At 34.9% G+C, this 26,836-nt stretch overlaps 6 protein-coding genes across 10 annotated transcripts in view; all 6 read right to left on the bottom strand.

Annotated features, from left to right (window-relative positions):
* The window catches only part of LOC111495902, a 9,336-nt gene extending 8,834 nt beyond the window's left edge, over positions 1-502 (bottom strand). Inside the window, exons 1-2 of one of the 2 annotated variants that reach the window (XM_023146058.1) lie at positions 312-397; positions 135-214 (exon numbers count right to left, since the gene is read on the bottom strand). Coding sequence is in view for 1 of the 2 variants with exons in the window: in XM_023146057.1 (XP_023001825.1) it covers positions 312-381 (70 nt within the window). In the remaining variant the exon portion in view is untranslated. Of the gene's footprint in view, positions 1-134; positions 215-311 lie in introns of both variants that reach the window. The other variant, XM_023146057.1, reaches the window with a different exon arrangement.
* Positions 503-2,373: 1,871 nt separating this feature from the next.
* On the bottom strand, positions 2,374-9,382 carry LOC111496419 (glucose-6-phosphate isomerase, cytosolic). Of its 4 annotated transcripts, none has more exons than XM_023146840.1 (24): positions 9,335-9,382; positions 8,902-8,971; positions 8,748-8,824; positions 8,507-8,588; positions 8,381-8,428; positions 7,986-8,141; positions 7,824-7,920; positions 7,590-7,632; positions 6,730-6,797; positions 6,533-6,617; positions 6,156-6,204; positions 5,266-5,338; positions 5,107-5,167; positions 4,652-4,718; positions 4,400-4,456; positions 4,244-4,297; positions 4,044-4,172; positions 3,813-3,876; positions 3,622-3,695; positions 3,404-3,457; positions 3,257-3,325; positions 3,057-3,146; positions 2,818-2,925; positions 2,374-2,666 (listed from the first exon to the last, which is right to left on the bottom strand). In XM_023146840.1, the coding sequence occupies exons 2-24, from the start codon at positions 8,950-8,952 to the stop codon at positions 2,616-2,618; spliced, it is 1,707 nt and encodes a 568-aa protein (XP_023002608.1). In that variant the 5' UTR covers positions 8,953-8,971; positions 9,335-9,382; the 3' UTR covers positions 2,374-2,615. The 4 variants fall into 4 exon arrangements, with proteins under 4 accessions (XP_023002608.1, XP_023002614.1, XP_023002613.1 ...); XM_023146846.1 differs by having other exon boundaries at positions 8,902-8,974; positions 9,342-9,357; XM_023146845.1 differs by lacking the exon at positions 9,335-9,382 and adding an exon at positions 9,274-9,294.
* A 747-nt stretch (positions 9,383-10,129) lies between these two features.
* LOC111496284 (uncharacterized protein At1g01500-like) lies at positions 10,130-13,223 on the bottom strand. Its single transcript, XM_023146678.1, has 3 exons — positions 12,636-13,223; positions 11,382-12,105; positions 10,130-10,571 (listed from the first exon to the last, which is right to left on the bottom strand). The coding sequence occupies exons 2-3, from the start codon at positions 12,051-12,053 to the stop codon at positions 10,332-10,334; spliced, it is 912 nt and encodes a 303-aa protein (XP_023002446.1). The 5' UTR covers positions 12,054-12,105; positions 12,636-13,223; the 3' UTR covers positions 10,130-10,331.
* Positions 13,224-14,640: 1,417 nt separating this feature from the next.
* Positions 14,641-15,558, bottom strand: LOC111496353. The gene has a single exon (XM_023146773.1). It carries the CDS (start codon positions 15,266-15,268, stop codon positions 14,816-14,818), a length of 453 nt encoding a protein of 150 aa, XP_023002541.1. The 5' UTR covers positions 15,269-15,558; the 3' UTR covers positions 14,641-14,815.
* A 1,718-nt stretch (positions 15,559-17,276) lies between these two features.
* Positions 17,277-19,453, bottom strand: LOC111496185 (3-ketoacyl-CoA synthase 4-like). The gene has a single exon (XM_023146541.1). It carries the CDS (start codon positions 19,281-19,283, stop codon positions 17,727-17,729), a length of 1,557 nt encoding a protein of 518 aa, XP_023002309.1. The 5' UTR covers positions 19,284-19,453; the 3' UTR covers positions 17,277-17,726.
* A 5,142-nt stretch (positions 19,454-24,595) lies between these two features.
* On the bottom strand, positions 24,596-25,955 carry LOC111496369 (protein RADIALIS-like 4). Its single transcript, XM_023146791.1, has 2 exons — positions 25,678-25,955; positions 24,596-24,844 (listed from the first exon to the last, which is right to left on the bottom strand). The coding sequence occupies exons 1-2, from the start codon at positions 25,953-25,955 to the stop codon at positions 24,823-24,825; spliced, it is 300 nt and encodes a 99-aa protein (XP_023002559.1). The 3' UTR covers positions 24,596-24,822.
* Positions 25,956-26,836: the final 881 nt, after the last annotated feature.

Here is a 26,836-nt window from a genome sequence, read left to right as displayed (position 1 = left end):
AAAAAAAAAAAAAAAAAAAAAAAAAAAAAAAAAAAAAAAAAAAAAAAAAAAAAAAAAAAAAAAAAAAAAAAAAAAAAAAATGCAACCCAAAAAACTCGATACCATTATCGAAATACTCAAAAGCCCTAACTCACATCAGTGCAGAAGCCGTCATCCACAAGACAACATTAAACCAAAAACATCCAGCCGGTGAGAAGCCGTCAGCTAGGATAAGCTAAACAGTACAAAACCCCAAGAACGCAACCAAGAAATGAGATGATTAAAAAGGGGAAGGCGGAGCTCAAAGTAAGTAAAATTAGAGAGAAAAATACCATTGGCGGCATGGAGAGGACTGGAAACAGAGAGATTAGGACGAGAACCAAACTCAAAGCGGCCAGCCATGGATGATCGGTAGAAAGTTGCAGAGAAGGAACAGAGAGAGAGAGAGAGAGAGAGAGAGAGAGAGAAAGAGGGCGGGAGAGAACAAAGAAAACCCTTTTTCTTTTCCTTCGCTGATGATTGCGTTTAGAACAAGGTGAAAGGCCAAAAATTGAGTTGCAGTGAGAATATAAACGAAACCAATTGACAGAGAAAACGGCGTTAGGTTAAGTGGCAACGACATGTCGTCCCCCCGACTCATTATATATATATATATATAATACCATTTTAATCCATTTATTTTAATTAAAATATTATTTTAGTCCATTTTATTTTAAATAATTTTAATTACTCCCAAAAAAATCACAAATTAACCTATACTGATAAATAATAATAATAATTTATATTTTCAAATTTTATAGAAAAATTACTAATTGACACGATTTTCAAAACAATAAATAATTAATTTTAAATTTTTATTGAAAGTATACGTGTGACCTGCAAAATAATAAAAATTGTGCGATGTGGTACTTGTCACACTACATTCCAATGTGTAAGTTCGAGATTTAAAAGTGTAGATTTTAGGTATAGAAAGTGAGGATTAAGTCAAGTAACCTTTGATGGCATTTTCGTAATATATTTACGTGAGGATCGACCGAGAGTTTCTCTCCTTCTTTCAAATAGAGTTAAGAGAAAAATTGATTAAGCTCATGCATGTGATTATTGGGTCGTGGACATGTGAAGTGCACGCCCACGTGAACTCGACCCCATTGGGCTCGGTTAGGTCTGAGGCAAGTTGTGGCCATTTTGGGGTCGAATCTTGTCCCACAAATTCTATTTGAAGCTATTTAGCCATTCTCTGTGCTTTCGACTTTGATTCTTTTGTCCATAATTACTCCCAAGTTGGAATTTGTGGTTTAGCTGTTCATAACCAACGCACAGAAAACTTAATTTAAGAGTATGTTTTTGTTTACGAATTTGTCCTCGATGAACGATATTTAGCTATTTTGGTTTAGCTCGTATATTTTATGTTGTAGATGACATGTCACGAAATCTATCTCGAATATTTTAGTCGTGTTTGGATCAATTAATCAAATCTCTTTTGAGAATCCTTTATATATATTTTTCTCTTTTATATTTAAAATATAAAATATTAATTTGAATGTTCATATAAGTTTTACCGGTACAAAATGAATTATTTAAACTCTTTAATTAATTGATTTTCATTTAATAACTATAGGTCTATACTTTGGATCGTAGGACAAGTTGAATTATTTGAGACCTGAAATCAGTAGTTAAGGAAACTACTCGTCTACTTTCTCTCAAGAAGGAATGAATTTCATCTCATAAATAGTATTACCCGAAGACATTTGACTTTATCCATATACTATATTGTTTAAGCTCTTCATTGAATATGATATTATAATACGTCAACCACCTAATGAGTTGTCATATTGTTCAAGATGACACTAATAACTTATAATTTTTCATAAATGGATAATGTTATATTACAAATAAAATAATCAAAATAATTTTTTTATCAAATAAATTATTGACTACGAGATTTTAGAGCATAAAACAAACCCACTAGTAACAAAATCACCCATGACCGAAAAACCAACTCAACGTTGTTATTGAAGGAGATTGAATGACGGCAAGGTGAGCACGAGCTAAGAGAGAGAGAGGGTTGACAATGGTGACACAAACACAAACATACAAAGAGGGAGATCGAACAACAACAAAGAAAAAGTGAGATTGAAAGATAGGACAAACAAATTCGAGGACAAATGTATGACATAGTAGAGACAAGCGTCGAGCAAATTAAAGACAAATGTAGACGACAACACACAAATGAAGAAGTTCAAACCTAAGAAAGCATGTGTCAATTTGAGCCAAGGCAAACGAGGACAAACCAAACCATTTTTGGTTGAATTCACGTCGAAACCAAACCGGTTCGTTCAGTTCTTAACACCCCTACTCGTCTTCCTAGACTTCCAAAATTTAAAAATTTAGTCCTTTCCACCATAATCACATTCAATAAAATTGGTAAATCAGCTCTCGTCCACATTAGATGACAACATGGAATGAACCTGCCTGCATAATGAAGCAAATTTTCTTGAGACAAACGTTTGAAACATGGTTTATTAAGAGTTGGGTCATCAAGAACGAGTCACTCAGCATAAACTGAGAGCAACAGAGGAGGAAGTGTATGATTGGTTTAGGTTATTTGATATCAAAATTATTAGCCATCAGCGCAGTTAAATTCTAGGTAGAAGGGTGGGAAGATCAGATGGGACATCCGAACTTGCCTGCAAAATAAGACACGACAACATCATAAAAGCTTTTAGATACAGCAAGGGTTAATTATGGGCAGGCATTCATGAGCTTCATTCACAAGCCTGACATCATGAGTAAAGTTCACGACCAAAACTTTAGCATCACTTTGTTGAGTAATCATACCTCTAGATATCTTTTCATCAATGTTGTTGTACTGTGGTTAAAGCCTTCGATCGATTCTCCCTTTGTTCGAGATGCATTCAGTTGCTTTCGGACCTGGGTAGCAAGCGACTGCATTCACACAAGTCATTGCAATGCTAAGTTAATGGCAATTCATGGACCACGATTTCGTTAGTGTTTCAGGAAAAGGGAAGGAACTTCTTTCTTTTCGATAAGCTTTATGATCTCCTGAAAAAGCGTACCTTGCCCAATTCAACTCCCCACTGGTCAAACGAATTGATGCCCCAAACGAAACCTTCTACAGCAATTCTATGCTCGTAGATCGCAAGCAACTAGGGATTAAATATAGTTGGCCATAGTATCAGTAGAGCAATTTGCAGAAGAAACCTCGAAAGAGGGTATTTTGAATATAAAGCGAAAACGCCTATCAGAGACAACATACCTGACCAATGTTGTAAGCATTCAATGATGGAAGAAGAATGCTAAGAGAAGGCCGGTTGCCAGAAAATGTCTGAAGAAAAGGGATAAAGTTAGGAGGTTGTTGATCCCACTCTGAAGAACAGATACAAGTTAAGATCAAGTGTGTCACCTTGTGGGAAATAAGATGCTCTGGAACATTCTCCTTACGCAATTGTTCGGGAGTCTACAAAAAAAGTCGATGTCTAAGTTATTTCGAAACGAACAAGATGAGTTCTGACTCGATCTCCACATGAAATACAAAATTCACCCACAGTTTTTCGATGGGCGTGCTTGTCATGATAGAAGGATTGATTATTTCAGTGTTTATAAAAGGGTGTAGAAACTAACCTTCCCATAGGCTAAGGCATCTGGCTGTGCAAAAAAGTTGGACATGAGCTCATCATGGTTACTCACAACCTCACCTGTGCGACTAATGGAAAATTAGATATTGCAAGAAGAAAGCCTCTATTGGGAGAAATGTACATTCTGGCTTTCTTTTTAATCATCTGTTGACTGACCTAAAATCAAGGTTCAAATACCTTTTAAGTAAACAGGTTGCTGGCTCTTTACAACACCGATAAAATCGCAAGGAATAACACGTCCCTGGAATTTTCGAAGATAGTTAGTTCCAATAAACTAGTAACCAAGGATCATAAAGTGATATTTACTGTAAAACAGCTTTTGGCAATATGAAAGAAGCATATAAGCGATTCGGCATGATGCCGAATCACAGAATGACAATCATTTGTGTGAACATGATTAGTTCGTACTTGGTGAATCAATTGGTAAAAACTGTGTTGGCCGTTAGTTCCAGGTTCCCCAAAGTCAATTTCGCCGGCCTCATAAGGGAGTGGAATCCCATCAATTGAAACACCCTTGCCATTACTCTCCATGCTAACCTGGAGTAAAGTGGAATGAGCATTTAGAATTTACCGCTGAAAAGAACACTCAAAAGAGTTTAGCTGCATGCCTGCTGAATATGTGGAGCAAACTTCTCCAAAGCCTGGGAATAAGGTAAGATGGCCTGGGAAGAAATAGATTTTATTAGAATCGATTAAAAACAAAAGACAACCAAAACTTCGAGTATGTTCTCGAGAACGCTACAAACAAAATCACAAGAACTTACTCTCGCTGCATGGCCAAGAAACGAAACATTCCAGACGCTCAACAATCCCAAAAGCACCTGAAGAAATTATGATAAAAATGCGAGGAAATGAGTGACTATAATGTAGATAAAAGGATTTACAGGTTCTGAGTCTCTGACCAAATGCATACAGAAAAAAAATACCATAACGCACAAAACCACAAGAATAAGGAACGCAGTAGGGACTTTATCACTTGCAACAAGTTTACTTTGTTTAGATTCATCGATACTTACTGGAATATTTTTCTCAAAAGGTGAGGAGTAGAAATGCTGGTCAATGCTTGAAGCTCCCTTCAAGAATCTGTAGGAAAGAAATACATCTTAGACATCTAGGTGTATATTCACTTTTCAGATCAGAAAACAATGTATTCTTTTACACTTATTAAGCGACTTAAATGGCGCACTAAATTTTCGAACAAGTTTTCATTATAATCCCAGTGTTGTAAGCACTTGAAGTAACTCGTTGGGAAAATAGCTATGAAACTCTAGATTATGAACATAGATATAGCCTATCGTCGGAGAATTAGTTTTGTTTAAATACAGATCTTTTTCGATCAAATTCTATATGCACTTAGCTCACTAAACAGACACAGAAACTTGAAAGGATGAATGGATTGGGTTTCATCGTACACAATATTATCCATGTGGAAAATAACAAGAGGTAAAACTATATTAACAAGGAACCATACTTTTCTACAACTGAGAAGCCATATTGAAGAGACAAAGGCAACACTCCTACAGCACTGCAAACTGAATTCAAACTTCTCACTTTTAACTGTTTCATTGTGAGATAGCCAATTAAAAGTATATAAGCCACGTAAGAATTTCAAATGAGCAAGAAATTTTACCACTATACCGTCCACCGACCCAGTCCCAGAATGCAAAGGCATTGTTAGGATCAATACCAAACTTCTCTACAAGCTGGAAATGGTGAAGCCACAAAAATTTAAGTAAGAAACAAAACCATATGCATTATTAAACCCCAAGGAGGAGCAAATGAACCAGAAAAATCATGAATCAAGAATAGTGCTGAAAATCAATGGGAGAAGGTGGGAAACAGCACAAGGAAAATGAGAATTATACATGTTAATACGAGGATGGGGTGAGATATAACAAAAATCAATGTGTTAAAAGGCGCACCAAGGGTGCCCTTCCTCATATGAGGTAAAGGGACCCCATCTCAACACTGGCACACAGCACAAATTTGCCTCACCTTGTTTCTTTTTCTCCTTTTCTAATACTAGGAAGAAAATTTCCAAGGTGATTATTTTAAACACGGATTCCTAAACAAGCTCACATATTTAGCTATTTTCACTAACTCATACTTTGTAGCATTAATTTTTTTTTATATCTTTTAGATATTATGTCTCACTCTCACCTCACTGAAGCCCATACTTTATTTTCACATCAAGCTTAATCTCCAAAAGGCTATTGGACTCGATACATGTTTCACGTAACAAAACACTAAAACATGTCCTCCATGATATGCTAATCCGGTGACAATGAGGAACGAATAAATAATTTCCACACATAGAAGTGTGGACTTGAAAGATGTTTAATGAAAAGGCTGCAGGTAAGGAACGAGCACATAAATCGAACAGCATGAACATCCATCCCATAATCAGTAGTGCTTCAACTAAACAAATGTCTGAGAAAAATAACATGCAAGTGAGTTATCAAGCATAGAGGTGCCACAGTTCTCATCCAACAGTACTAAATAATCAAGAAACGTTCATACCGGGAGGTTTGTGCTAACTGCTACAATATGCTTTGCAACAGCTGAAGGCCTGGGATAAAAAACATGTCATGATCCAGGTTTCATCTATGAGGAAATGGCAAGATGATACTTATATTTCCATGAAACCAGGGAAAAGATATTCTGTCTCAATTTGTCTAAGTACTAAACCATTTTAAAAGATACCGAAATAGATAGGTGGTTTGTGAATAATTAACACTTAATAGACGTCCAGATTTATCATGTCTCAGGCCAGCACAATTTAAAAAGAACCATTTGGACCTCACAAATCTATCTACAAAGCTACACCAAGCATTGCCTGGATGAAGCAGAAATGCCAAAACAAACAAAACAATAACATAGTAGGTGACTTTACTAACCCAAGAGCAGCAGAAATCCACTCCCTTAGAGTCCGGGCATTTAACATAGTTTCAGCAGTGGTAAAAGTCTTTGAAACAACCACAACTGCATACATATTTAACAAGTAAAAACAAATAAAGTCGGTATTTATGGAAAGTAGAAGATAGAATGATAATCCTCTAGAAGAAAAGAACTGTTCAATGAATAAAGAACCTACCCAAAGTAGTTTCAGGGCTTAAACCAGTGATATTTCTCGCCACATCAATGGGATCCACATTAGCAAGACTGCAAGCAAAGCATAGAAATGATGAACTCTTTTACCCTGATTCCCAGTGGCACAAAATAGTGAAATTGCAAAACCACAAATCTTAATTATCATATCAACCAGCTTAAATGGCCATAAACTGCTATTATAATACCAACCCATCAACCAACCAATAATATAACAATGTCCTCGTAAGCAATACATCCAGCCGGAAGTCTTCTTGAAATTTCTTTTAGAGCATAGAAAATAAAATATCGACGAAGATGAAATGACATGCAGGTACAAATATAGAGTGAAAGAAGAGAGAAAAAAAAAACAAAAACAAAAACATGTTTCTATTCACTCAAGTAAACGGAAGTTTCCAAGGATGTATTTTAAAATGATATTTTAAATAAAAAACAAAATAGCTTTAAATTATATAAACCATATACGGAAGAAAATGTCAATTGTCTCTTTGCCATCTACAGAGATCGTTTTATCAATTCAACAAGAATGAGCTTTTTCATCTCACAAAGTTATGAAAACCCCAACACTTCTACTCACATTTTTAAAAATACAAGTGGTCTGAGATTTAGTGGAAGACTGTTGCATCTGGGCATAACCAACCCAATGCAGTAGGGGCCTGTTTCTTTCAAGATAGCAAATTGACATGCTTCAATCCATTTCTTCTTTCAAAATGCTATTCTAAATCATTTAATTAATGAATATTCATCTATTGACTAGTTAGTTCTTTAGTTTCTGAAAATTACAACTTTTCAGACAAGATGAAATCCCCGGGCTCTCTAAGGATGATTGTGTCACAGAGTACTTACAAACGTAACTGACGCCCTTCTGCAGACTTAATAGCCTCTGGATCTGTAAATACCAAGGACAATGTACTATTTAAGCTTTACTTAGTCATAAAGTTAAAAAACAATTGAAAGGAACCAATTGAATGCGTCAAGACTTGGGAGATGATTTTACTCAAAGGAACTTGTTGAATGAGTCAAGATCTCCTCGTTGAACTACAATAGTAAATATATAAGAGGAAGTAATATTTTTTCAACCTGTTTGAAGTGCAGTATGCACAAACAGAGGCCCCAAGAAGCTGCCACCAATGCCAATTGCAACAACATCCTTCAGAGGTTTTCCTGTGGCTCCAACCTACCAAAACTTGCAAATTAGAAGTGAAAAAAGTATTAGGCCAAACAATAAGGCAAGCTGTATACCCAAGAACCATTGCGAACTCTCTCAGAGAACTCCTGTATCTTATCAAGAACTTTCCAAACATCAGGCACAACATTCTTTCCGTCGCTCTGTATTGTTGCATCTCTTGAAGCACGAAGAGCAACATGCAGCACTGCCCTGTTTTCAGTGCTGTTTATCTACAAGCCACAAAAAGTGAGGATAGAAAGAACAATGATCTTCTATTTTTTGTAATGTTAAATTCTTGATGACAGATTTTAGACACTCTTGAACAAGGCTGCTTCTATGTTTTTTCTAGCAGAAATAAGACATAAATGTCAAAATTTGCTTCCTAATGAAAAGAAAATACTAGATAATTACTAATGATTCCCTGACATTATTAACACGAATTGGAAATGAAAAGAAAACCTGCACTTACATGTTCACCATTGAACATCCGATTAATTTTTTCCTTGAGATTCGCCGCCTGAATTGGACGAAAGGGAAAAAGTCATTAGAGAACAACACTTTCCAATATACAGTAATAACAACGAACAAAACCCACCTCTGCCAACTTGAATAGCTTTCCAATGGTGTCAAGGGTGGCCCGTTGTCGAGAATAATCCAACAACAATCCATCGTACTCACTAACAAAAACATAAATCATCAATGAAATTGCTATCAAATTAAAAAATACCAAGCGCATCTAGGTATAATCAACAAAGATCGAACCAAGAAATGGTATAAATATCAATCAAAGACTCCAGGGAAAAGAAAAAAAGAAAAAAAAGCTACGATCATCATACACCATCAAGGATTTGCATCTAGCAGCATCGCTCATCAAATCACGCAAATGGGTCTTGTCAATGTCCCCAACATGAGCCTAAGCCAATACAAGGTTCAGCATTATGATAGCACATAACAAGCTTAAAATCAACTTCAGACCCACCAACCAAGTACCTTCAGGTTCTTCCACGCCTCGGATTCAGAGATAAGAGTGGAAGAAGCCATTCCAAATAATCAAAATCACCTGCAACAATCGTTACCTTCGTAATCTCAGTAACAAACCTGACTAGAGAAAAATAGAAAATCAATATCTTTTTCTTAGTACGATCGATAGTTCTCACAAGATTAGACAGTATTCAGAACCCAAAACGAGCAAAAATGGAGCACAAAATTCAAAATACCAAACTTCCTCCTACAATTTCCAGATCAAAAAGCAGCAGATGAATCAAAACAAACGGAAAGATTCTTATTCGGAAAAGAAAAAGAAGAACAGAGGATTGGAATGCGTAAAGGATATACGAAGAAGATTAACAAAAAAGAACAAAGATCAGGTTCGATTCCGAGCTAGAAATTTAAATGAGAAAAAGATGAAGAAGGCTGAAAGAACCTGAGAGAGAGAGAGAGAGAGGAAAATGCCGCCTGAATTAGAAAGAGAAAAGAATTTAGTTTTGAGTTTCGAAGAGCGAAACCATGGTAAGTGATGTGTGGAGGTCTGTGGGCTTTCGGGTTGGAAGTGCCACGTCAGATGGGCGTTGGGAGGTCACGTGGAGAGAGAAAGGGCGCGAATTTGATGCTATTCGGACATCCCGAGCCTTTCGTTTTGTCGTTTGGGGTTATTCGATGCGTCGTCGAAAGTTAGGGGCAGAAATAAATAGCTAAAAAATGGTTTCCATTCTCGAAAATCGAACCCAAAATCTCAGATATCTTCATAATAGAATTACATTTTTTTAGAATTAATATAATTGTTCAAATTATAAATTCAATTAAAAAATCATAAAATATTAAATCTGAGTAAAAAAACCTATTTATTTATTTTAAAACATTGAATTAAATTTTACTAGTCACAATATTATCTCTTTCGAATCTTCATTTTACTAAAACCTTCTCTTAAATTGAAGTTTGAGGCTCGAGCATGCGACATATGTCGCTTGGCCGAATTCGCTTAACTCACTTGTTGCGGAAAAATGAGTGTTGCACAATCACAAGTCCGCTGCCAACAAAATCACAAGTCCGCTGCCAACAAAAGTGCGATTGATCAACCAGAGATGTGCTAATATAATGCAGGACAAGTAACGTGGTAAGAATGAGAATTGAAATAGAAGATGAAAACGGCAACGAACACCGTGAACATCTCTATTTACAACTTAATTTCAATATATCTTTTACAAAATTACAATTTAAATTAGTTGAATTCAAACCACATATGCTTTAATGAACACTGCACGGTACTCAAAAGATCTCTCTATGTTCTATATGATCAATTTTACAAATGGTGACAGACAAACAAGTAAAATAACGTTCTATCACTCTCTTCAAACATCCAAGTTTTCCACCATCAAAATTTCAGCTACACAAGTTTCTCTGCAAAAAAAACAGGACAGACTTCAAACGAATCGCCTCGTGATGTTCCGAGTAGTGGCTCGGTAGGTACGGACGAGCAAACCAACTCCTACACCAATACCGACACAAACACCGAGCCCTATACCAACACCAACTCTCACACCTGCATTGAACCAGGAGAGTTCACCATCTTCACCGTCTAAATATTCTCTCCTCTTCCAGTACATGTTGCTGTAATCGTCGCTGTTGTCAATGTCCTGTTTGTATCTCCCATATTCTGTTGCCTACAACACAAGTAAATGGACATTTCATTTCAGGACAACCCCATGATCCATTATCCGATAATATTATTACATAAATGTCTGGAGCAATGGAAACTTAAGGCTAGCAGATATTGTTTCCTTGGACTTCTCAAAAGTTTTTAAAACGTCTGCTAGGAGAGAGGTTTCCACCTTTATAAATGTTTCGTTCTCCTCCCCAACCGATGTGGGGCCTCACAATCCACCCTCTTCAAAGGGCACGCTGAAACTCATTTCCCTCACCAATCAATGTGAGATCTCACAATCCACCTCTCTTCAAGACCCAGCATCCTCGTTAGCACTCGTTCCTCTCTACCATCGATGTGGGATCTCCTTTCGAGTCCCAGTGTTCTCGATGGCATACCCTCCAGTGTCTGGGTCTGAAACCATTCGTAACAGTTCAAGCTCACCGCTAGCAAATATTGTCATTTTTGGACTTTCCCTTCAAAAGTCGTCAGCTAGGGAGAGGTTTCCACACCCTTAAAGAATGTTTCGGTCTCCTCCCCAACTAAGGTAGAATCTCACAAATTTGAACATTCAAATCCAGAGTAGCAGAATATCACGATTGATCAAAAAAGCTACTAACTAAGTCACTGCAAGAGAATCAAAGTTAAATTTACCTTTTCAACTATTAGCAGTATAATATCATCGAGCATTTGATCTAATTATAGTATATTTGTATGTGGTTTATCTACAGATAGATCCAGAACAAAGATGAACACATGCATATTTTCTGCAAAAACTCACAGGGTATAGAAATCTCAAGAAGCCAACCTCAGAGTATCAGTGATGTACCTGTAAATCATATTCTGGAAATTGATCTTCATTAGAATCAGGCGTCCCAGACTCCGGAACGGCGTCCAACATGGATTTCCAACTCTGCTTCTTTCGGGAGCTTAGCTGCAAAGTTTTGGTCAAGATGATAGGACTTCCAGAGACGCTACCAGCTATATAAACGTCGATCATCGGGGACGGGGTTTCACCTCCAATCATATGCTGCTTTCCCTTCAAGAGCCCGCCACCCAACTTTGACTTACAACTCATGATGCTCCACCTCTTTGCATTGCTTTTGGATTCACCTAATAAACCATTGGAATCCAACATCTCCAAAACCCCAGAAAGAATCAAATCTTCCTTATCATATACCTCAAATTTTACACTTCCACTAAACCTTATATGGTCAGTAGTCACAAAAGTAGCTTCTTCTGATTCCTTATCAGCTCTATCTCTCCTCAGAGAGGAAGAGACTCCCTCCGAGCGACTACTACTCCTAACGCCATTGACTTCAAAAAGGGTGTCCGGGATGAGAGGGATATGGTTGAGCGTGAGGAACTCGGGCGTCAAGCTGTCTACTTGGAAATTACTGATCCTAACATAGAACACTCTCAAATCAAGCCAAGGCAATGAGTAAGCTTTAACACGAGGCTGGCGATGCGCGAATCTTGCAAGCTGAAGTTCATCATCCATCGCTTCGACTTTTGGATCAGAAGGTCAATCTAGGTTGTCTCACAACTCAATCCTGAAACATATATATTGCTAAGATCATCAAAATAAGGAACAGATTGATCTGTTCTTTCAAGTAAAGTTTCAAAATCTCAAACGATCAAAACCATACGCATTCATCCAAAACAGACCACAGTAATGTCAGGAAATCAAGTTCATAAATAGTTGTAAATTCCAGGAATAGAAATCCTAAAAATAAGGGGGAAAACGAAGTCAAGATCAAAACTGAAAGAAGTTCCAATTCAGGCAAGTTCACATCAATGGACATAACCAACTCCACACCAATTGAATAACATCCAAGTATCCAACCGAACCGTATGAGTAGCATACTTCTAACCTGGGGAAGTTAATTCAAGACATAAATACACCTAACTGAAGAGAGATAAACTAAGAAACTAAAGAGAAAATCCTCAGAATCGGACATTCAGAAGCCATTAGCAGAAAAAAGATACACCCAACCATGAATTTACACCTAGAAAAGTCACAAATCCAAAGAGTTTCAATGGAAATTAAATTGAACAAACGTCTAAAATCAAAATTTCTGACCTAAATGTTTCCTCCAAGAATCTGCCAGCCTCGAAGAAATCGAACAAATCCACATCACGCGAGCCAACCGCCGGCCAAGAAACCCGTGATAATCTGTATTGCTTCAGAATTACATAGAAAAATAGACTCACGCTAAATCCAGCATTCAAAATCTCTATTTATCGGTATCCCTCTCCACTCGAAAGTCTAGTTCGAAGAGTGTTCTCGAATCGATTTCAAGCAACACAATCAAAGCGTTTGATTCCGAACCAAGCGCGATCGGCAAGTACCCTCCACACCAAACAAATAGGAAAATCTCTAGCTGAGAAACGATTACCAATCCAATTTGAAACGAGGAATTGATATCCGATCAGTATCCAGAAGTTGCGTCGGAAATGAGAACAGAAACCACGAGATTATCCGAAGAAAATGATGGAAACTTACCAGAGAAGTAAAATCTGAAGAAAAGTAGATGGGCGTAGAAAGGAAAAGACCGATCTTATCCATTAGCAATGAGCAAGAAATGGATTTGGGGCAAGCCATAGAGCGTTGAAGCTGCGTAGAGCTGTCCCATTTTGGATTAATGGGACCTAGGAACTCGGAGGGAGATTGAGGGAGAAACCTTTATAAATTCCACTAATTTATTTATTTATTTATTTATTTATTTATTTATTGTTGTTTTTTCTTCCATTTAAAAATTATATTAATCAAATTTTTATTTTTATAATTTAGACCAACCCATTAATAATTTACTACCGTGTATCAGCTCTGTTTTATAACTAACACGAGTGAATCATCACCGATTAATAATTTATATTAAAAATAGAATTAATAATTTATATTAAAAAATAAAAGCTTATATTAAAAAAGATTGTTTGAGGGCTAAATCACGTGTGGGCTCCACATTCAATCTCTTCCCTACTGAGCAGTTAGCTCGGTTTAGGGCTAAACCATGAATGGGCTCCACATTCAATCTCTTCCCTCGATGTTGAGTAGTTAGCTTGTTTTAGGGCTAAATCACGAGTGGGCTCCACATCCAATCTCTTCCCTCGATGTTGAGTAGTTAGTTGCTTTAGGGCTAAATCACGAGTGGGCTCTACATTCAATCTCTTCCCTCGATGCTGAGTAGTCAGCTCGGTTTAGGGCTAAATCATGAGTGGGCTTTACATTCAATCTCTTCTCTCGATGTTGAGTAGTTAGCTTGTTTTAGGGCTAAATCACGAGTGGGCTCCACATCCAATCTCTTCCCTCGATGTTGAGTAGTTAGTTGCTTTAGGGCTAAATCACGAGTGGGCTCTACATTCAATCTCTTCCCTCGATGCTGAGTAGTCAGCTCGGTTTAGGGCTAAATCATGAGTGGGCTTTACATTCAATCTCTTCTCTCGATGTTGAGTAGTTAGCTTGTTTTAGGGCTAAATCACGAGTGGGCTCCACATCCAATCTCTTCCCTCGATGTTGAGTAGTTAGTTGCTTTAGGGCTAAATCACGAGTGGGCTCCACATCCAATCTCTTCCCTCGATGTTGAGTAGTTAGTTGCTTTAGGGCTAAATCACGAGTGGGCTCTACATTCAATCTCTTCCCTCGATGCTGAGTAGTTAGCTCGGTTTAGGGCTAAAACATTAGTGGGCTCTACATTCAATCTCTTCCCTCGATGCTGCATAGTTAGCTCGGCTAGATAAAATTATTTGAAGTGTCGAATAACCCAAGCCACCTTTTCTTAAGTTTTGTTGGATGACACATATAAACTAAATTAGCGTATGGGTGATTCCAAGAACAGAACGAGAACGAGAACACCCTTAAAGCCTTGAGAGTAAGCCCGAAAAGAAAGTCCAAATAAGACAATATCAACTAATGATGAGCTTAGGCCGTTACAACATAGCGAAGTGATTCCAATAGCAGAACGAGAATGAATACCATGACTAATGGCGAACACTTGTTTACCACATAGACTATTAGAGTATCTAATCTCGTTCGTCCCTTAAATAACCTAGAAAGAAAAATAAGCCCGTGCTAGTGAGTATCGTGATACCATCCCGAGCCCGAATCGCATAGCGTCAAATTTTTTCAATCTACAATGGATAGATACATCAATCACAAATGGTATCAACAGTGATTTTTTGGCTAATTTTTCAAGAACAAAGATCAACAAATTAACAAAATCCAAAACCAATACTGAAAACCCCATCAAATCGATTGCTCCGTTAGCTACTTTTTCTGGGTTTGTTCTTCCTCCTTCCTCTGCTTCTCGAACCATCTCCTGATTTGGGTTCTTCCGATTCTTGTTGCTTCGAAGCTCCTTCCATGGAAATCGGCGGCTCATCTCCGGTGGTTTTACCCTTCTTCTGCAGCGGTTTATCCGCAACATCCGCCGCTGGCGGTGGTAGTAGTTTCTTGTCATCCGGTGGCTCATCGAGAACTTTACGAGGTCGGCCTCTCTTTCTGGGCTGTTCAGATTGACCACCGCCGTGGCCGCCGCCGTCATCGGGTAATTTGGAGGTGGAAGTTTCAGCTATGGCGACTGAAATCTGCTTGGTTTTCTGGGTTTTTTTCTTTCCCATCAAATAAACAGCAAAAAAAGGGGTAAGGGAAAGGTTGAAGAAGAAGAAGAGGAAGAACACCAGGAACAGGGGAAGGGAGGCGGATTGCGATTGCATTGAAGAGGCCCACAAAAGCAAAAGAGATGATTATGAGTTGAAATTGGAATTGAAAGGGGTATTAATGTCAAATTATTATAAACGACGAAGTGCATTTAAATCGCTATGAACGGTCATATGACGATGGTCGTCAAAAGAGTTGCTCGTTTTTTAAGGTTTTGCTACTAGAGACGGTCGCTAACAATGGTTGTAGAGTGTCACAATCACACTCTTGTTATAGTGGGAATTCGCACTTCACAAACAATATTAACGATGTTCAAGCCTCTCGAGTCTTGTGATGAAACAAATGTTTTAGAAAACGTGACTGAAATGCGTTGAAAACAATTTTAAAGAAAGTAATGTTATAACTAAAAGCGAATAGGCAATAACAACGACTTTGATATTATATATAGTGAGTGAGAAGAATTGACAATTAGTCTCACATGCTTTTATAGTACATTTTGGAGCATTTAGCCCTGACGAATGTAGATATGATTTTGGTGACTGGTCATACACTTCTTGACACAACATGAAATAGTAAATGGTTAGGTAAAATGGGGTTTGGAATGGGTATACGACCATAGACAACACGTCATAGACAAGCATGACCGAGACATTTGACATGCAGCCATAAGCAACGACCTTTTGGACAAATATGATTTTTTTTTCCCTAAAAATTGTTATTTTTTTTTTTTTTTTTTGTTTGCTGATATTAAAATGATTATTTTGAAAGAAAATTAAGTACCTAAAACGGCATTATTATATTCCTATGGATAAATAAAATAAATTAAAGTTGAATAAAACAAATTTTATAATAATGTTTTAATGTCTAAATTTGAATAAAACATATTTTAATTATTACCTAATTTTTCTAATCAATTATTTAGCAAAAATATAAACTCACATAGAAACCTAACACTCACCAACTATATATAACCTAATTTAAAAATTCACGAATTAAATTAACCAAACAAAACAACATAATTCTGAATTAAATATATTTAAATTTTGTACTTTATTTAAAAAACATTCTTCGTACTTTATTTATTTAATCTAAAAATTTTAAAAATTATTCGAGAACGTATAAAAATTTTAAAAANATTCAAATCCTCAATTTCAAAAAAAAAAAAAAAAAAAAAAAAAAAAAAAAAAAAAAAAAAAATCTATTTTATAAAACTTGGTAAGTTATTTATAAATACACTTAATTTAAATACAATTTCCAAATTCCAGACATTTTCTCAAAGCATGTTTAATGGATAAATAAATAAATAAATTTTAGTTTCATTTTCATTTTCAATATAATTTAGCTTCATTAAAACAAAATCAATCATTAATAAAATAGACAAAATAGACTTTTTTTATTTTTTCAAACCAAAATAATGAAATATCAAACAATTTTAATTACTTTTCATAAAAGTCTAAACTTTACCATTTGTAGTTTATCTTTTAGTCTTATCAATCAGAGTCAAATTGATTTGGTAAAAGAAAAGGTCAATTTGATTTTCATTTTCAAATTCTTTTATTAAAAAATTGATAATCAAGTTGCAAGCAATTGACCTTCATAATGCTCCAAAAGTATATAACATCAAATGTCATTCTAAAATAAATAAATAAATAACTTTATATATTATAAGTTAGATGATAAAGTAAAATGATTATTATAATATATAGTTTATAAACATATTATAAAATACATTAAGACCCATTGTTTAAATTGAAATCTAATTTCTAATTTTACTACCAAATATAGATTTGAAAGAGTGAGACAAAATATTTATATGGTCGGAATGAATCTCTCTAGTAAAAATAAAATTATTCCAAATTTAATCCAAATCTATGTTCGGGTCAATCTAATATCACAGATCTTGTAATTCTTATTTATTGGCAAAGAATCGAAGAAATGGATTCATCATTCAATTTGAATCACTTCAAGAACGAGAAAAAGAACTACCACCCCTTCCGGTATTTCGAGTTAAGACTAAAAAGAAAAAAGGAAAAGAATGTCATCTCTAAAATATAAAACAGATAGAGAGAAAAAGTTTTAAGGCAAAAGTTAGAACATAAAGCTCAAAGCAATCAAATGGTTTAGAGGGAAGCAAATTTTACCAGAGATACAAATTGCACTGCAGAATCCTCTTAGTATGGAGCAGGAACAAATTTTCATCCTAAAAGCGAGTTTTTTTGCAATAAGAGAAGGAAAACCATCATGGTCGTGACTGAATCTCCTCTCTAACTCGACGAACAAGCATCAGATTACGCGACGCGGGCAATCTCGACATAAACAACCTGATGCAAACTGAAAACTCTGGAAGAAGACGCATAACTCAATAAACGTTCCTAGATGCAGACTATAAGCAAATAAAGGATAACCATCAGGAGACGAGGTAGACGATAGTCAAGAAGCAATAACCCGAATCGATTTTCAAACATTCTTATGGATCTAAGAACCTAACTTAACAGGATAGATGTCAATGCAGTCTTAAGCATCTAACTTAACAGGATAGTTATCAATGCAGTCTTCCCATGGACTAGATTGAGATGGCCTCACATTCCTGAGAGCTTCCCACACTGCACTATTACATTTGAAGCCACTTCCAAAGGCAATCTGCCACACACGGTTGCCTTTATGCATCCTCCCTTTGGATTCTATGTAGGACAATTCATACCAAATCGAACTCGATGAAGTATTTCCAAATCGGTGAAGGGTCATACGAGAAGCCTCGACATGAAGAGGCAATAGCTGCAAATTCTTTTCCAGTTCATCGATCACAGCTCGCCCACCAGCGTGTATGCAGAAATGGTCGAATGCAAGCTTGAAATCAGGGATATATGGCTTCATACTTCCATTAAAGAACTTCTTTAACAACAGGGTTGCAAAGAACAAAAGTTGTTCACTAATTGGGAGCACAAGTGGACCCAGTGTGGTTATGTTTGTTTTCAAAGCTCCTCCAGCAATTGCCATCAAATCTTTGGACAGTGACACGCCGGTTTTACCGATGTCGTCCTGCTCCTGATAGACACATCGAAAAGCCTTATCATCAGCTCCGCGATGGGTCCTCACAACATGAATAAGCCTATACTTAGCTCGTCTTCTATCAGCAGACTTGTTGGACAGTAAAACAGCAGAACCACCGACTCGAAACAGGCAATTAGGAATTAACATAGACTTCTTATTCCCAAAATACCAATTCTGAGTAATGTTTTCAGTACTCACAACAACAGCTAAAGTATTCCTATGAACTTGCAACAAATCCTTAGCAAGATCAACAGCTATAACCCCAGCACTACAACCCATTCCACCTAAATTGAAGCTCCTGATATTACCCCTCAATTTATACTTATTAACAATCATAGCAGATAGAGAAGGCGTGGGGTTAAACAAGCTGCAATTCACAACGAGAATACCAATATCCTTAGGTTTAACACAGGTATTAGCAAACAGTTTGTCCAAAGCACCAAACATGACCTGTTCAGCCTCCTCTCTAGCCGCGGCCATGGACGGGCGAGGAGGAATGAAGTGCATAGCTTCAGGAACGTAAGTTTCCTCACCGAGTCCAGAGCGCTCCAAAATCTTGCGCTGGAACTCGAGGGAGGACTCATCAAAGTCCCCTGTAAGCCTAGAATGCTCCATGAATCGATGAAATGGAGCCTTAAGGTCATCAGCAGGGCGATAACAGGAATAATCAACAAGATAAACAGGACGAGGACGAGTCATAGTATAAACCGTCAATCCGAAAACCATGACGGCGGAGCAAATAATGACGCTAACCAAATTGTACTGGAGATGAATCCAAAGCTGACGAACATCATCGAGATTCATTTGCGAAGCCTCGATTAAGGTAACCGCAATTAAAGGAACAATACATAAGGTTAACAGATTAGAAATCAAGTAGTGGTACCCTAATTTGACGTACTTGAGATTAACGCTCTGAAGGAAATCGGGCAATCTTCTTGAATGTTGGATCCGAAGGGCACCAGTTCCGGAGCCACTGTTGACGACGGTGGGTGCAGGAGGGGGTGGGCCGCCTCGGTCCATAGCAGAGGGCGGAGGGTATTCCGGCGACTGGAATCACGGAGAGAAAAATCTGTGAAAATGAGAACGGAAATGGAAGAATCCGATGCAAAAGGAATTTGAGAGGGCGGAGAGAGAGAAATTAGGGAGAAATCGAGAGTGGAATTTTTTGAAGCACTGGTGGCTTTTTGACAGTTAAAAATACAACTGATAATTTATTTATTTATTATTTTTTTTTTCTGTAATTTCAAAAATATAATTTTATTTTTTATTTTATTTTTGTAATTTCCACGTATGGGAATGCGCGTAGCAATGCACGTGGACATGCCGGTGCTTTGACTCAGATTCCTATCTCTACAGCTAACAAATTTCACTTTATTTATAATTTTTTCTTTTTGTTTCCATTAATATTTCAATTTTGTGTTGAAAAATCCCATAGGACCTGATCACGTATGTCCTGTCTTGCTTGTCTGAGTCAGTTGACAGGGAGAATGTCATATCATGCTTGTTCGAACCATGTTGCTTATGGCCGCATGACAGATGTTCTAGTCTTGCTTGTTCGAATCGATCGACAGGGACGTCAACCAATTGAGTGGGGGAGAATATCACGGTCATGTTTGTCAAAGGCATGTTGTCCATGGTTGCATGCTGGTTCCAAATCTCTTTTTCATGCTTTCATCTTAGATAGGCCTTTACCATGTCATATCGAGTCAATATAGGGGTGTATGACTATTCACCAAAATCACGTCTACACCCGCCTAGGCAAAAATGCCTCAAAATATACTATAGGAGGATATGACTACTACTTGTCACAATCGTACTTTGATAGCAACGGACTTACGATTGTGCAACACTCACTTCACACCCATAGCGAAGTATGCTCGAGCCTCTAACTCCGGTTCAAGAAGAAAGTTTTAGAAAATAGGTGCAAAGAGATTTTGAAAGATAAAAATTGGTGTTATATGCGATGCAAGCAAAAAGACAACAACAACGGCTTACAGCATATATATAACTATCAGGTAGGGAGAAGTTGACACGTCTCTGCCTCTTATTTCAATTTTCGTTTATTTTCATGGTTGATATCAATTCTCGAGCTAGTTTTTTTTTCACTTTTAAAAAAAGATATTAAATTTTAATACATAATGTTATTTTTATTAGAAAAATGTAAATATTATAATAAATTTAATTATATTTCATAAACAAAAATACTATATAATAATATAATTTTAAAAATTTTAAAAATTATGATAAAATTTTAATTTCATATCTTAGTTTTGAAATATATATATATATATATAGCGAAGCGGGTGAGGTAAGGATTGGGTGGGATCGAGAGCGAGGACGACTATATCTAATTAATGAATAAAATATTGATAATTTTTAATATTTTATAATTTTATTTTACTCATTTTTTGAAATATTTATTTTAATATATTTTTTAAATAGTATTTTGATAACTTGTAATTATATTGATGTGTTACACAGCGTGACACTAACATGAGTTGAAATAAACGATAAATATGGTTAAAAAATCACAATTTTAAATTTCGCACGTAATTGATATTTTAATTTTAATTTTGATTTAAATGGATTTATTTTCCATATTATATATTTTATGTGTAAATTTGAAAATAGGGGTTAATAAAAATGTATTGTTTTTATTATCTTATATTCGTAATTACGTCAAATATTTAAATAAAATAAAAAAATAGATCTTAATTTGTCTTTTTCTGTGTTATTTGCAATGGGAGGTTTTGTTTTGTGTTTATAATAATAAAATAAAATAAAATAAATGATAGTCCCTTCTAGAAGGTTTCTTCATGGGCCAATTGAAGGCGACTCCTTTCATTGACCTTTTCTCCTCATTGAAACTTGTGGCAAACAATTTTTGGTATAAAATTGACTCATCCAATTTTGATTCTTTTCAATTTTTATAATTCAATCTTACCCGTTCACTCAATATCTACCTCCGAGTGTTCTTATAATATGAGAATTCGATCAATCTTGACCACTCGATCGAAATTATAGGGTTAGGCAGGTTGACTTTTTTTTTTTTATCGGGTCAACCTGACCAACTCAAAAATAAGGTTACAACTTGACCCATCTTATAAAAAACGTTTTGTTCCCTACGTTCTCTAAGGGATGTGGCATCTCACGATCCTACCCAACATCTGGCTATGATATTCTTTGTAAAGTCCACTGTTAACAAATGTTTATCTGTTTTGGTCCGTTATTTCCACGAGAAATGTTTTGTTTCTGTCTCCAATCGAGGTGATCTCGATTTTTAATTATTAGTGTAACATATTTCGTAAATGAGTACGATTTTGAAAATAATTAAAAAAAATAGAATAACCTAACTCAACTTAACTCGAAAATAGTTGCTAACCCAATTTGGACTGTTCCGAATAAAAATTTCAACTCAACCCAACTCATGTATGCTTTTATTGTCCCATGTCAGCATGTACATTCACACTCGAATAAAAAAATTAATGAATTTCTATTTTTTAAAAAAAGATTATTTATTAAAAAATATATTTTGGTAGTTTTTTTTTTTAATCCACCGGAATAAAAAAAAAATACATAAATGAACCGATAAAACATCCAAATGATAGAACTTTGCAGACAAGATGACTAAGAAATGCTTATAACAAAAAAAAACAAAAGTTACTGCATAAATCATAATAAAAATTTCATGATTAAGCGTGTGTGTTTTACTTTGAGCAATTCTATATGAGATGATCTCAGACATTTTATTGAGATAATGTGAACGAGGACAAAACATGTTAGAAGAACTCGTGTTGGTCTGTGTGAATAGTTTTTAGTCTTAAAAAGTAAGGGGTCGAGGGGTGGGTAGATAGCATGACCATGTCGGGATGTAGAAGAATATCGGGATCATCATATGCCAAATTCAGATCCCGAATCGTAGGCACGAGTCATTACATTAATGTAAAATATATATATATATATACATATATCAAATTATTTCCCATTAAGAGTCTAACAAATTTTGTAACAAACTTTTGGAAATTAAAATTTATCCCTCAATATCTAAATTTTTGTAAGGATAAATATGGTTTGTTTTATAAAAGATTTTAAAATTAAAATTTTAAATATTAGAATTTAAAACTTTTGGAAATTAAAATTTATCCCTCAACCCTAAATGTTATATAAAAATTTAAAACTAAAATCATTTAATATTAATTTAACAAACACCCCAACCAGTTATTTATTTATTTATTTATTTAAAACTAAAATCTTATCCATCATTAATTTATTTTGTATTAATTAATTTAGTCCAATTCACAACAATTATTTTAACACGTATGGTAAAAAAAATTAAAATTTTAACTTAGAGAAGGTAAATGTAATCACACTGAATCTGACAGATCAATTTGCACTACACACTACAAACTATATGGGTTAGGTTGGGTTAGATTCTTTTCGATTTGAGTTTGGTTGAATTTTTGGAAAACAAAAAAGGGTAGATTCGTAAATTAACATTTTTTTAGTCGGGTTAACTCGACCAACCTGAAAATAGGGTAACAATTCAACTCAACCTTATCCTATGTGAGATCCCACGTAGGTTGGAGAGGGAAACAAAGTATTCCTTATAAGGGTGTGGAAATCACTCCCTAACAGACGCGGTTTAAAAACTGTGAGATTGACGAATATACATAACAGACAAAAACGGACAATATATGTTAGCGGTGAATTTGAATTGTTACACCCTACTTTTAAGATTATTATGAATATTAAGAATATTTGTCATTTGTAATTGATATTAGTAATGCGTTGTGACTTGTGAATGTTTGATATTCGATATTATGAGATTTTAATTTTTAATATAACATCTATGCTCGGGTCACCAACCTAAGATTTCGAGTTGGTTCAAAAAAAATTTCCAACCTAGCTCATGTGGTCCTTAATTTCTTATGACGTGATGACCATGTTACCTGATAATAATAAATATTTTATTTTTAGAAAAATAAAATTTTAATTTTAAAAGCATTTTAGGTTGGGGAAAAAATTGTATAGGTAAGCATAGGGATAATATTAAAAATTATTTTCCCCCAATAAAAAAAAATTAAAAATTAAAATAAAAATAGGAAAGATTTGAAAAGAACCGACAATTATTGGATTTGAGACATCAATTATTACAAAACGTGAAAACCAACCAAAGCGATGACCTGGATTGACTTGACGTTGTCTTAAAAAACGTGTTATAAATTAAAATAAAAAATAAAAAATTACAATATTTGCTGACCGTGGTTATAAATGATATCAGAGTTAGACATTGAATAGTGTGTCACCGATGACGCTGAGCTCTTAAGGAGAAATGGATTATGGGAAATTTCTTCTCCTTATCTCCTTAACAGACCCGTCTTAAAATCTTGAGAAAAGCGAAAAACCGAGATACATTTCATATCAATATATATAAAAGAAATAAAGTAAAAAAAAAAAAAAAAAGTGTAAAGTGAAAACGGGTTTGTTTACTTCTAGGTGATTTTAGCGAGGATACTCTTGTCTCCTCACAAAGAACATCTTGTGTGTACGTGGTGCTATATTCAATTGCTATTGTTCTACTCGTCATTTAGAGTCTTATTGACCTTTTATTAAACATGAAACGTTGGAAATGTAAATAAAGTTATATATTGGATGAGGAAAATAAAATACTATTTATAAGGGTGTGGGCCCCGAAAGGGATGGATTGTGATGTCTCACATTGACGTTTTAAAGCCTTGACAATATCTGCCGAACACGATATTTGTTTTAAAGACTTGAGGGGAAGCTCGAAAGGAAAAGCCCAAATAGAACAATATCTGCTAGCGGTAAAAACTTGAGGAGAAGCTTAAAAGGGAAAGGTTAAAGAGGACAATGTCTGCTGAACATGCTATTCGTTTTAAAGCCTTGAGGGGGAAAGCTGAAAGAGAAAGCCAAAACAAGACAATATCTATATAACAATATAAGTTATATTAAATTATTTTTTAAAAAATATTATTAAAAATATATATATATATATAAAATAAACGAGATATATTTTCAAAATTTTTATTTATTTTTATTATAATCAAGATCGGGATTCTCTCGGTACAAATAATTTTTAATAGATAATTTTCATTTATTTAATATAATTTTTTTTTTAAAAAAAATGTGAAATATCGTAATAAATTCAATAATATTTAATAAAAATAATATAAATAAGTGAGACAGGACCGAGACTGGGGTCGAAATTGGAGAATGTAATCTTCAACCCAACGTGTTAATGAACATCTTCACATCGACAACAAAAAGTATAACACTTCTAAATTCAATTAAAACTGAAATAAAAAAAAAGATAATCAGTTCAACCGATTCAAATTTATAGCAAATTGAAGAATTAAGTTGGTTTGGATGAAAATCATACCGAACCAAAAATCGTGAACGCTCCTAAATGCAAGCATTCTAAGGCTGAAGATCAGCTAATTTAAGTACAATAAACCGAAATCGAGACGCAATATTTTATACAATATTCTTATTATATATAATATAAATATATTAATCTTCTGTCTCGTGTTGCAAGTCATTATAGCTTTAGACCCTTCAACCTGCAAAAATCGAAAAATAAAGTTACAATTCAATCAAACCCTAATTTTTTAAAAATTTAAGAATATTTAAGATAGGTAACTGTTGACAGTGATGTATTATGACTCGTAAATGTTTTGTATTTAAACTTTATAATATTTTAATTATCAATATGGATAATTATGGTATTTTTTTAAAAGAACCCGGACAATCAAATTTGAAAATAAAGGGTTAAAATGGGATAGACGGTAACCTCTGTTCCACTAACCCAACCAACTTGAAATTTCGAGTTAGCCTAAAAGATTTTTTCAACCCAACTTGTATACACCCAAGTAATAAAAAATGGTTTATGATTGAAACGGATCGAGCTTATTATTTAACCGAAAATGAGTTTTTTCTTATCATGAGTGTTCATCGTTCTCGAACCCATTAATTTTTCCGACCAAAATCAAACGCTCATACTAACCTGAAATTTCAAGTGGGTCTAAAAGATTTTTTCAACCCAACCCGTGATCACAAATGGTTTATGACTGAAATGGTCCGAAAACAAGCTTTTTCTTATTATGAGTGTTCATCCTTCTCTCACACATTAATTTTTCCGGCCAAAATCAAACGCTCAAACCATACTAACATGAAATTTCAAGTGGGTCTAAAAGATTTTTTCAACCCAACCCGTGTACACCTGTGATCACAAATGATTTATGACTGAAACAATTCGAACTTATTATTTAACCGAAAACGAGTCTTATCAGAGTGTTTATCGTTCTCGAGCTCATTAATTATTCCGACCAAAATCAAACGCTCAAACGACGCAAATTAATTCCAAAATCTACATCGAATAGAGAAAGAGATTAACCTTTGTTCTTCATCAAGAAAGTTGGAGTAATATTGTTTAGAAGAATTGGAGTAATTGGGTAAAGGAATTCTTCCAATCTCAATATTATGGACGTCCTCCACCAGCATCTCGTAGTGCCTCTTCACTTCCTCCGCCGTCTTCCCGCCGACGGCTCCGGCCAGCTTCTGCCACCGGTCCGGCGAGTCCTTGTCGTACACCGTCAGAGCATTTTCGAACACCTTGTTTTGCTTTGAACTCCATACGTTGGAGCTTGATGAAGAAGAAGAAGAAGAACTCATTTTTTTTTATTAATATATATTTTTTTATTAATATATATATATATATATATATATCTTTTTAAATTTTATTTTAATTTCGATGCCATGGAAAAAAAGATATTCTTCAAAAATCCATTTTTCATTTTCATTCCCTTTTTCTTTTTCGTCTTCTTCGTCAAGTTGTTTGACTGGTCAAAGTTATCGGTGGACCACATTTGAATCAGAGCAATCTCGATGATAAAACGGTAAAAAAACTTAAATTATAGTGTTTTATTTGGAATAGTTTTGTCGGAAGAGTAAGTAATATGAACATGTTGCACGGAGAATGTTGTTGAGACTATTAAGTGATAAACCCAAATGTAAGAGAATGTCGGGACTATTAAGTGTCAAATCCAGATTTTGAATCGGTGGTAGCTAAATTGTTACGATTTGAGTTCATAATTTAAAGTCGAGAAAAGGGTTTCTTAGTACGATATTTTTCGACGTTATAATATTCATGTTTGATTATTTCAACACGTAAGATCAGTAACAAATGCTTAAAAATGGTGTTGCTCTGCCCAATTTCGATTTGTTTCATGTCGGGATAGGACTTTTATCTCGTGTTTTAAGATAATTTTAAAAATAAATCTAATTAATTGAGCTATACTCACGTTGATCGAAAGTGTATATTTTGGAATCCTTATCCTTCCACGTTCGTTGGGATGAGAATTTCTCCTCTTTATTTTTTTGTTTTTCAAATTCCTTTTCAATCCATTTTTTAAAAAATATTCTTTCTAAAATATACTCTATTTATTTATTTATTATTATTATTATTATATTTTAAAATTTAAAATTACCATTAAAAGTGTTAGTCCGATACTATAATCATTTTTTCCGAACAGTTTGAAGTATGTGAGAATTGT

Source organism: Cucurbita maxima, unplaced genomic scaffold (assembly GCF_002738345.1).
Source record: "Cucurbita maxima cultivar Rimu unplaced genomic scaffold, Cmax_1.0 Cma_Scf00022, whole genome shotgun sequence".
Classification (NCBI taxonomy): domain Eukaryota; kingdom Viridiplantae; phylum Streptophyta; class Magnoliopsida; order Cucurbitales; family Cucurbitaceae; genus Cucurbita; species Cucurbita maxima.
The sequence above is the reverse complement of the archived record's forward strand: the minus strand, read 5'-3'. Positions and strand labels throughout refer to the sequence as shown.

Excerpts from the sequence above, each read along its gene's own strand:
- LOC111496419 (XM_023146840.1), bottom strand. The coding sequence starts at position 8,952 with ATGGCTTCTTCCACTCTTATCTCTGAATCCGAGGCGTGGAAGAACCTG. Across the intron at positions 7,633-7,823 it reads GCATACTGCACTTCAAACAG|ATCCAGAGGCTATTAAGTCT; the intron begins GTTGAAAAAATA and ends TGGTATTTACAG. Across the intron at positions 3,147-3,256 it reads ATGCTTACAACATTGGTCAG|TTGCTTGCGATCTACGAGCA; the intron begins GTATGTTGTCTC and ends TTTAATCCCTAG.
- LOC111496284 (XM_023146678.1), bottom strand. The coding sequence starts at position 12,053 with ATGGATGATGAACTTCAGCTTGCAAGATTCGCGCATCGCCAGCCTCGT. Across the intron at positions 10,572-11,381 it reads TTCCAGAATATGATTTACAG|GCAACAGAATATGGGAGATA; the intron begins GTACATCACTGA and ends CTTGTGTTGTAG.
- LOC111496353 (XM_023146773.1), bottom strand. The coding sequence starts at position 15,268 with ATGCAATCGCAATCCGCCTCCCTTCCCCTGTTCCTGGTGTTCTTCCTC.
- LOC111496185 (XM_023146541.1), bottom strand. The coding sequence starts at position 19,283 with ATGGACCGAGGCGGCCCACCCCCTCCTGCACCCACCGTCGTCAACAGT.
- LOC111496369 (XM_023146791.1), bottom strand. The coding sequence starts at position 25,955 with ATGAGTTCTTCTTCTTCTTCTTCATCAAGCTCCAACGTATGGAGTTCA. Across the intron at positions 24,845-25,677 it reads TTTCTTGATGAAGAACAAAG|GTTGAAGGGTCTAAAGCTAT; the intron begins GTTAATCTCTTT and ends CGATTTTTGCAG.